The following is an 11,279-nucleotide window of genomic DNA, read 5'->3' on the forward strand; positions in this document are numbered from 1 at the left end:
TAGCTTCACCAGTGGGATTTCCGCCTGAATTCATGGACTTTTCCTGTGGGATTTCTGCCTGAAAATTGGCTTTTCCTGTGGGATTTCTGCCTGAAAATTGGCTTTTCCTGTGGGATTTCTGCCTGAATTCATGGGCTTTACCGGTGAGATTTCTGCCTGAATTCATGGGCTCTTCCTGTGGGATTTCTGCCTGAATTAATGGGCTTTTCCTGTCAATTTTCAGGCAGAAATCTCACAGGTAAAGCCAATTTTCAGGCAGAAATCTCACAGGAAAAGCCCATTAATTCAGGCAGAAATCTCACCGGTAAATCCAATTTTCAGGCAGAAATCTCACTGGTAAAGCCCATTTTCAGGCAGAAATCCCACAGGAAAAGCCCATTTTCAGGCGGAAATCTCACCGGTAAAGCCAATTAATTCAGGCAGAAATCCCACAGGAAAAGCCCATTAATTCAGGCAGAAATCTCACTGGAAAAGCCAATTTTCAGGCAGAAATCCCACAGGAAAAGCCCATGAATTCAGGCAGAAATCTCACCGGTAAAGCCCATTTTCAGGCAGAAATCCCACAGGAAAAGCCCATTAATTCAGGCAGAAATCCCACCGGAAAAGCCAATTTTCAGGCAGAAATCCCACAGGAAAAGTCAATTTTCAGGCAGAAATCCCACAGGAAAAGCCCATTAATTCAGGCAGAAATCTCACCGGAAAAGCCAATTTTCAGGCAGAAATCCCACAGGAAAAGCCCATTAATTCAGGCAGAAATCTCACCGGAAAAGCCCATTAATTCAGGCAGAAATCTCACCGGAAAAGCCAATTTTTCAGGCAGAAATCCCACAGGAAAAGCCCATTAATTCAGGCAGAAATCTCACCGGAAAAGCCAATTTTTCAGGCAGAAATCCCACAGGAAAAGCCCATTAATTCAGGCAGAAATCTCACCGGAAAAGCCCATTAATTCAGGCAGAAATCCTACAGGAAAAGCAAATTAATTCAGGCAGAAATCTCACCGGTAAATCCAATTTTCAGGCAGAAATCCCACAGGAAAAGCCCATTAATTCAGGCAGAAATCTCACCGGAAAAGCCAATTTTTCGAACCTAAATCCCCATTAATTCAGGCCGCAACCCACCAGGTAGAGCGCGAAGGTTTCCATCCCTTTAATTCCTAAATCCCCATGAATTCAGGCGGAAATCCCACCGGTAAAGCCAATTCTCAGGCAGAAATCCCAACAATAAAGCCAATTAATTCAGGCTGAAATCTCACTGGTAAAGCCCATTTTCAGGCAGAAATCACACAGGTAAAGCCAATTTTTTCACCCGTTTTACCACTTGAAAGTCAGGCCGATGTCACACAGGTAGAGCTTCACAATGAGATCTAAATTCCCATGAATTCAGGCAGAAATCTCACCGGAAAAGCCTATTTTTCAGGCAGAAATCCCACAGGAAATTTCCATTAATTTAGGCAGAAATCACACAGGTTGAGCGTGAAGCTTTTCCTCCATTTCATATCTAAATCTCCATTGATTCAGGCAGAAATCCCACAGGAAAAGCCAATTTTTCAGACTGCCCTTTAAACTAAATCCCCATTAATTCAGGCAGAAATCTCACTGGTAAAGCCAATTTCCAGGCTATTTTGACCGGTTGAATCGCAGGCCGAAGTCACACAGGTAAAGCCAATTTTTAGGCAGAAATCTCACCGGTAAAGCGCAATTTTCAGGCAGAAATCTCACCGGTAAAGCGCAATTTTCAGGCAGAAATCCCACAGGAAAAGCCCATGAATTCAGGCAGAAATCTCACCGGTAAAGCCAATTTTTCAGACTCCCCTTAATATCTAAATTCCCATTAATTCAGGCGGAAATCCCACCGGTAAATCCAATTTTCAGGCAGAAATCCCACAGGAAAAGCCCATTAATTCAGGCAGAAATCTCACAGGTAAAGCCAATTTTTCGGACTCCCCTTTAATATATAAATCCCCATTAATTCAGGCAGAAATCTCACTGGAAAAGCCAATTTTTCAGACTCCCCTTTAATATATAAATCCCCATTAATTCAGGCAGAAATCTCACAGGTAAAGCCAATTTTTCGGACTCCCCTTTAATATATAAATCCCCATTAATTCAGGCAGAAATCTCACAGGAAAAGCCAATTTTTCAGACTCCCCTTTAATATAAAAATCCCCATTAATTCAGGCAGAAATCTCACTGGAAAAGCCCATTAATTCAGGCAGAAATCCCACAGGAAAAGCCAATTTTCAGGCAGAAATCTCACCGGTAAAGCCAATTTTTCAGACTCCCCTTTAATATCTAAATCCCCATTAATTCAGGCAGAAATCCCACCGGTAAAGCCCATTAATTCAGGCAGAAATCTCACTGGTAAAGCCAATTTTCAGGCGGAAATCTCACAGGTAAAGCCAATTTTTCAGACTCCCCTTTAATATCTAAATCCCCATTAATTCAGGCAGAAATCTCACTGGTAAAGCCAATTAATTCAGGCAGAAATCCCAAAGGAAAAGCTCATTAATTCAGGCAGAAATCCCACAGGAAAAGCCCATTAATTCAGGCGGAAATCCAACCGGTAAATCCAATTTTCAGGCAGAAATCCAACCGGTAAATCCAATTTTCAGGCAGAAATCCAACCGGTAAAGCCCATTTTTTCAGGCCGCTTTTCAAGGCTGAGCTCCAGGCCGAAGTCACACAGGTAGAGCTTCACAATGAGATCTAAATTCCCATTAATTCAGGTGGAAATCCCACCGGTAAATCCAATTCTCAGGCAGAAATCCCACCGGAAAAGCCAATTTTTCGAACCTAAATCCCCATTAATTCAGGCCGCAATCCACCAGGTAGAGCGTGAGAATTTCCCTCTCTTTAATACCTAAATCCCCATGAATTCAGGCAGAAATCCCACCGGTCAAGCCAACTTTCAGGCGGAAATCTCACCGGTCAAGCCTGTTTTTTCAGGTTAGTTTTAAAGGTTGAGCTCCAGGCCGATGTCACACAGGTAGAGCGTCACAATGGCAGCTAAAGGGAGTCCAAGGGGAGTCCAGGCAGAAATCTCACCCGGGGCAAGATGGCGTCGGTGGGGAAGGAGAGGTTCTTGCCGCAGGAACCCTATTATATCCCGGGGTGAGTGTGTAAGAAGAGGGAGAATATATATTATTATTATTATTATTATTATTATTATTATTATTATTATTATTATTATTAGAATTATTAGAATTATTATTATATATTATTATTATTATTATATTATATTATTATTATTATTATTATTATTATTATTATTATTATTATTATCATTATTATCATTATTATCATTATTATCATTATTATTATATTATCATTATATTATTATTATTATTATTATTATTATTATTATTATTATTATTAGAATTATTAGAATTATTATTATATATTATTATTATTATTATATTATATTATTATTATTATTATTATTATTATTATTATTATTATTATTATTATTCTCATCATTATTATCATCATTATTATCATTATTATTATATTATCATTATATTATTATTATTATTATTATTATTATTATTATTATTATTATTATTATTAGAATTATTAGAATTATTATTATATATTATTATTATTATTATTATATTATATTATTATTATTATTATTATTATTATTATTATTATTATTATTATCATCATTATTATCATCATTATTATCATTATTATTATATTATCATTATATTATTATTATTATTATTATTATTATTATTATATTTACTAATAAACAATATCCCTTACTTATTACTTATTACTAGTAATAGTAATATATATAAAGATAGATAGATAGATAGATATAGATATCTATATATATATAGATATATAGATATAGATATATAATAATAATAATAATAATAATAATAATAATATGTATTACTTACTAATATTGATCTATGTTAATTTTTCATATATATTCCTATTAGTAAATATTATTATTATATTTATTAATAAATAATATTTATTATTTATTACTATTGGTCTATATTAATATTATATATAGTAATATATAGTAATATAAATAGTTTTTTTTTTTATATATATATATATATATATATATATATATATATATATATATATATATATATATATATATATATATATATATATTACTATTAGTAAATATTATTATTATTATATTTACTAATAAACAATATTCATTACTTATTACTATTGATCTATATTAATATTATATATTGTAATATATAGTAATATATATAGTGATAGTAATATCTATATATTACTATTAGTAAATATTATTATTATATTTACTAATAAGCAATATTCATTACTTATTACTATTGATCTATATTAATATTATATATAGTAATGTATAGTAATATATATAGTGATAGTAATATCTATATATTACTATTAGTAAATATTATTATTATATTTACTAATAAGCAATATTAATTACTTATTGCTATTGATCTATATTAATATTATATATAGTAATGTATAGTAATATATATAGTGATAGTAATATCTATATATTACTATTAGTAAATATTATTATTATTATATTTACTAATAAACAATATTCATTACTTATTACTATTGATCTATATTAATATTATATATAGTAATATATAGTAATATATATAGTGATAGTAATATCTATATATTACTATTAGTAAATATTATTATTATATTTATTAATAAATATTATTTATTACTTATTACTATTGATCTATATGAATCTGTAGTAATAAATTTCCTTGCAGATCCACCTACTTCCTTGCGGATCTCTTTCTTTCCAGATCTCCCTATTTCCTTGCAGATCTCTTTCTCTTCAGATCTACCTGTTTCTTTGTAGATCCACCTATTTCCTTGCAGATCTATTTCTACTCAGATCTCCCTATGTCTTTGCAGATCTCCCTCTTCCCTTCCAGACCTATTTCTTTGTGGATCTATTTCTATTCAGATCTACCTCTTTTCTTGCAGATCTCTTTCTATACAGATCTCTATTCAGATCTCCCTATTTCTTTGCAGGTCTCTTTCTTTGCAGATCTACCTATTTCTTTCCCTATTTCTTTGCAGATCGCAATCTCCCTATTTCCTTGCAGATCTTGGCAGATCTCCCTATTTCCTTGCAGATCTCTTTCTCTTCAGATCTCCCTATTTCTTTGCAGATCTCCCTCTTCCCTTCCAGACCTATTTCTTTGTGGATCTATTTCTATTCAGATCTACCTCTTTCCTTGCAGATCTCTTTGTATTCGGATCTCCCTATTTCTTTGCAGATCTTTCTATTCAGATCTCCCTCTTTCTTTCCAGATCTACCCATTTCTTTGCAGATCCACTTATTTCCTTGCAGATCTTCCTCTTTCTTTCGAGATCTACCCATTTCTTTGCAGATCTCCCTATTTCCTTGCAGATCTCTTTCTCTTCAGATCTCCCTCTTTCTTTGCAGATCTCCCTCTTTCTTTCCAGATCTCCCTACTTCCTTGCAGATCTCTTTCTCTTCAGATCTCCCTATTTCTTTGCAGATCTCCCTCTTCCCTTCTAGACCTATTTCTTTGTGGATCTATTTCTATTCAGCTCTACCTCTTTCCTTGCAGATCTCTTTGTATTCAGATCTCCCTCTTTCTTTCCAGATCTCCCTATTTCCTTGCAGGTCTACCTATTTCCTTGCAGATCTCTTTCTATAGAGATCTCCCTATCTCTATTCAGATCTCCGTATTTCTTTGCAGGTCTCTTTCTCTTCAGATCTCCCTCTTTCTTTGCAGATCTCCCTACTTCCTTGCAGATCTCTTTCTCTTCAGATCTCCCTATTTCTTTGCAGATCTCCCTCTTCCCTTCTAGACCTATTTCTTTGTGGATCTATTTCTATTCAGCTCTACCTCTTTCCTTGCAGATCTCTTTGTATTCAGATCTCCCTCTTTCTTTCCAGATCTCCCTATTTCCTTGCAGGTCTACCTATTTCCTTGCAGATCTCTTTCTATACAGATCTCTATTCAGATCTCCCTATTTCTTTTCAGATCTCTTTCTTTCCAGATCTACCCATTTCTTTGCCGATCCACCTATTTCGTTGCAGATCTCTTCCTATTCAGATTTACCTATTTCCCTTCCAGACCTATTTCTTTGTGGATCTATTGCTATTCAGATCTACCTATTTCCTTGCAGATCCACCTATTTCTTTGCAGATCTCCCTCTTTCTTTGCAGATCTCCCTCTTCCCTTCCAGACCTATTTCTTTGTGGATCTCTTTCTATTCAGATCTACCTATTTCCTTGCAGATCTCTTTCTATTCAGATCTACCTATTTCCTTGCAGATCTCTTTCTATTCAGATCTCCCTCTTTCTTTCCAGATCTACCTATTTCTTTGCAGATCTACCTATTTCTTTCCCAATTTCTTTGCAGATCGCGGATCGCGATCTACCTATTTCCTTGCAGATCTTGGCAGATCTCCCTATTTCTTTGCAGATCTACCTGTTTCTTTGCGGATCGCAATCTCCCTCTTTCTTTCCAGATCTCCCTATTTCCTTGCAGATCTCTTTCTATTCAGATTTACCTATTTCCTTGCAGATCTCTTTCTATTCAGATCTCCCTCTTTCCTTCCAGATCTCCCTATTTCCTTGCAGATCTACCTATTTATTTGCAGATCACAATCTACCTCTCTCTTGGCAGATCTACCTATTTCTTTGCATATCTCTTTCTATTCAGATCTACCTATTTCCTTGCAAATCTTCCTCTTTCTTTCCAGATCTCCCTCTTTCTTTGGGGATCTCTTTCTATTCAGATCTCCCTATTTCCTTGCAGATCTCCCTATTTATTAGCAGATCTCTTTCTATTCAGATCTGCCTCTTTCCTTGCAGATCTACCTATTTCCTTCCAGATCTATTTCCATTCAGATCGACATATTTCCTTGCAGATCTATTTCTTTCAAGATCTCCCCCTTTCTTTCCAGATCTCCCCCTTTCTTTCCGGATCCCCATCCCCCTGTGGGATCCACTCCATCTCTCCTATCCCGTCCCATAGATCACATTTCCAATCATTCCAGATCCTCCCCAATGGCTTCCTCCCACCGGGGTTGGTCTGGATGATCCCCAGGGATCCCATCTTGAACCCTTTCGCGATCTCCCTATTTCCTTGCAGATCTCTTTCTATTCAGATCTCCCTATTTCCTTTGCAGATCTCCTTATTTCTTGGCAGATCCACCTATTTCTTGGCAGATCCACCTATTTCTTGGCAGATCTCTTTCTATGCAAATCTACCTCTTTCTTGGCAGATCCACCAATTTCCTGGCAGATCTACTTATTTCTATCCAGATCTACCTCTTTCTTTCCAGATCTCTTTCTATGCAGATCTACCTTTTTCTTTGCGGATCGCGATCCATTTCCTGGCAGATCTACCTCTTTCTTGGCAGATCACAATCTACCTGTTTCTTTCCAGATCTACCTATTTCTTTGTGGATCCTATTTCTTTACAGATCTCTTTTTATTCAGATCTCCCTATTTCTTTCCAGATCTCCCCATTTCTTTCCAGATCTCCCTCTTTATTTCCAGATCTCCCCATTTCTTTCCAGATCTCCCTCTTTATTTCCAGATCTACCTATTTCTTTGTGGATCATATCCTATTTCTTTACAGATCTCTTTTTCTTCAGATCTACCTATTTCTTTCCAGATCTCCCCATTCCTTTCCAGATCCCCCCATTTCTTTCCAGATCTCTTTCTTTCCAGATCTTCCTCTTTCTTTGCAGATCCTCCCATTTCTTTCCAGATCCCGATCCACCTGTGGGATCTACCATGTCCCTCCATACCTCCCAAGATACCTCTTTCTTTACAGATCTATTTCTTGGCAGATCTCCCAATTTCTATGCTGATTGTGATCTCCCTATTTCCTTGCATATCACAACCTATTTGTTTGTAGATCCACCTCTTTCTTTACAGATCTCCTTGTATTCAGATCTACCGATTTCTTGGCAGATCCACCTATTTTCTTGCAGATCCACCTATTTCTTTGCTGATCGTGATCTCCCTATTTCCTTGCAGATCTCCCTCTTTCTTTGCAGATCTACTTATTTCTTTACAGATCTCCCTATTTATTTGCAGATCTCCCTCTTTCCTTGCAGATCTCCCTATTTCTTTGCAGATCTACTTATTTCCTTGCAGATCTTCCTATTTCCTTGCAGATCTCTTTCTATTCAGATCTCCCTATTTCCTTGCAGATCTCCCTCATTCCTTGCAGATCTCCCTATTTCTTGACAGATCTCCCTATTTCTTTGCAGATCTCCCTATTTCCTTGCAGATCTCTTTCTTTATAGATCTCCCTCTTTCCTTGCAGATCTCCCTATTTCTTTACATATTGCAATCTACCTATTTCCTGGCGGATCAACTATTTCCTGGCAGATCTCCCCATTTCTTCTCACATCTCCCTCTTTCTTTGCAGATCTCTTTCTGTTCAGATCTCCCTATTTGCAGATCTCCCTATTTCCTTGCAGATCCGCCTCTTTCTTTGCGGATCGCGACCTCCCTATTTCCTGACAGATCTCCCTATTTCTTGGTAGATCTTCCTATTTCTTTGCGGATTGTGACCTATTTCTTTGCGGATCATGATCTATTTCCTTGCAGATCTCCCTGTTTCTTTGCAGATCACAATATACCTATTTCTTGGCAGATCTACCCGATTCTTGGCAGATCTTCATCTTCCTATGCAGATCTCCCTATTTCTTTGCAGATCTCTTTATATTCAGATCTCCCTATTTCTTTGCAGATCTACCTATTTTTTTTAAATTCCGATCTACCGATTTTTTGCAGATCTCCCTCTTTCTTTCCAGATCTCCCTGTTTCCTTGCAATCTCCCTATTTCTTTGCGGATTGCGATCTACCTATTTTTTGCAGATCTACCGATTTATTTGCAGATCTACCTATTTCTTAGCAGATCTCTTTCTATTCAAATCTCCCCATTTCCTTGCAGATCTCCCTATTTCCTTGCGGATCTATTTCTATTCAGATCTCCCTATTTCCTTGCAGATCTCCCTATTTATTTCCAGATCTACCTATTTCCTTGCAGATCCCTTTCTATTCAGATTTAACTATTTCTTTGCAGATCTCTTTCTATTCAGATCTACTTATTTCTATTCAGATCTCCCTATTTCCTTACAGATCTCCCTATTTATTTCCAGATCTACCTATTTCCTTGCAGATCTCTTTCTATTCAGATTTACCTATTTTCTTGCAGATCTCTTTCTATTCAGATTTACCTATTTTCTTGCAGATCCCTTTCTATTCTGATCTACTTATTTCGATTCAGATCTCCCTCTTTCCTTGCAGATCTCCCTATTTCTTTCCAGATCTCCCTCTTTCCTTGCAGATCTCTTTCTATTCAGATTTAACTATTTCTTTGCAGATCTCTTTCTATTCTGATCTACTTATTTCGATTCAGATCTCCCTCTTTCCTTGCAGATCTACCTATTTCCTTGCAGATCTCTTTCTATTCAGATTTAACTATTTCTTTGCAGATCCCTTTCTATTCAGATCTACTTATTTCGATTCAGATCTCCCTCTTTCCTTGCAGATCTCCCTATTTCCTTGCAGATCTACCTATTTCCTTGCAGATCTACCTATTTCCTTGCAGATCTCTTTCTATTCAAATCTCCCTGTTTCTTTCCAGATCTACCTATTTCCTTGCAGATCTCTTTCTATTCAGATTTAACTATTTCTTTGCAGATCTCTTTCTATTCAGATCTACTTATTTCGATTCAGATCTCCCTCTTTCTTTGCAGATCCACCTATTTCCAGATCTCCCCCTTTCCAGATCTACCTATTTCTTTGCACTCCTCCCTCATTCGTTGCGGATCGCGATCTCCCTCTTTCTTGGCAGATCCACCTCTTTCTTGGCAGATCTCCCCATTTCTTCACATATCGTGATCTACCTATTTCTTGGCAGATCTCCCTCTTTCTGGGCAGATCTTCCTATTGCTTCTCACATCTACCGATTTCTTTCCGGATCTCTTTCTATTCAGATCTCCCTCTTTCTTTACGGATCTCCCTCTTTCTTTGCAGATCCACCTATTTCTCCCCATTTCTTAGCGAATCGCGATCTCCTTATTTCCCCCCCCCCCGGATCTATTTCTATTCTAAATCCACCTATTTCTTTGCAGATCTATTTCTATGAAGATCTCCCTATTTCTTTGCAGATCTCCCTATTTCCTTGCAGATCTCTTCCTATTAAGATCTACCAATTTCTTTATAGATCTCCTTCTTTCCAGATCTCCCTCTTTCCTTGCAGATCTCCCTCTTTCCTTGCGGATCTCATTCTCTTCAGATCCCAGTATTTCCTTGCAGATCTACCTATTCAGATCTCCCTATTTCTTTGCAGATCTCCCTATTTCCTTGCGGATCTCTTTCTATTCCGATCTCCCTATTTCTTTGCCGATCACAATCTCCCTATTTCTTTGCAGATCTCCCTATTTCCTTGCAGATCTCCCCATTTCTTTCCAGATCTCCCCATTCCTCGGCAGATCCCGATCCACCTGTGGGATCCACCCGATTTCCGTCGCTTCATCTCTCCCACCCGCCCCAGACCTCAGCCTATAAATCACATTTCCCATCCTTCCATATCCGCCCCAATAATAATCATCATCATACTAATCATAATTATAATAGTTATAATTATGATTTTATATATATATATATATATATATATATATATATATATATATATATATATTCTATTACCTTATTATATTATATTATATTATAAATACTATTTGTTTTGTTATTTTATGTTCTTTATTTATTTATATTTTGATTGATTGATTTAATTTAATTATTGAATCATCATCACCATCATACTAATCATAATTATAAGTTATAATTAATATTAAAATATATATAATTCTATTACCTTATATTACCTTATTATATGACAAATAAATATTATTCGTTTTGTTTTGTTTTGTTATTTATGTTCTTTATTTATTTATATTTTATTGATGCATTTGATTTAATTATTGAATTAATTTTATTTTACTATTTTATTTATTCCATTTTTTCTTCTATTCTGTTTTATTTATATTTCCATTCCATTCCATTCCTTTTTTTCGTTTCACTTCATTCCGTTTCTTCATCCATTCTCCATTTTCCCGCACGAATTTCCCCCTTTTCCACCCCAATTTTCCCATTTTTCCCCCATTTTCTCGCACGAATCTCCCCCTTTTCCACCCCAATATTCCCATTTTCCCCCATTTTCCCGCACGAATTTCCCCCCTTTTTCACCCCAATTTTCCCAATTTTTTAAATTTAATTTATTCATT

At 35.9% G+C, this 11,279-nt stretch overlaps 1 protein-coding gene across 1 annotated transcript in view; it reads left to right on the forward strand.

Moving 5' to 3' along the window:
- The first annotated feature begins 3,049 nt into the window (after positions 1 to 3,049).
- Positions 3,050 to 11,279, forward strand: part of LOC310699099 (ciliary microtubule inner protein 2A-like) — a 27,659-nt gene continuing 19,429 nt past the window's right edge. The window contains exon 1 of the mRNA XM_083520716.1: positions 3,050 to 3,110. Coding sequence (XP_083376842.1) covers positions 3,055 to 3,110 — 56 coding nt within the window. The 5' untranslated portion in view covers positions 3,050 to 3,054. The remainder of the gene's footprint in view (positions 3,111 to 11,279) is intronic.

Source organism: Podarcis liolepis (genome assembly GCF_965112155.1).
Source record: "Podarcis liolepis genome assembly, contig: HAP1_SCAFFOLD_104, whole genome shotgun sequence".
In the NCBI taxonomy this organism is placed as follows: domain Eukaryota; kingdom Metazoa; phylum Chordata; class Lepidosauria; order Squamata; family Lacertidae; genus Podarcis; species Podarcis liolepis.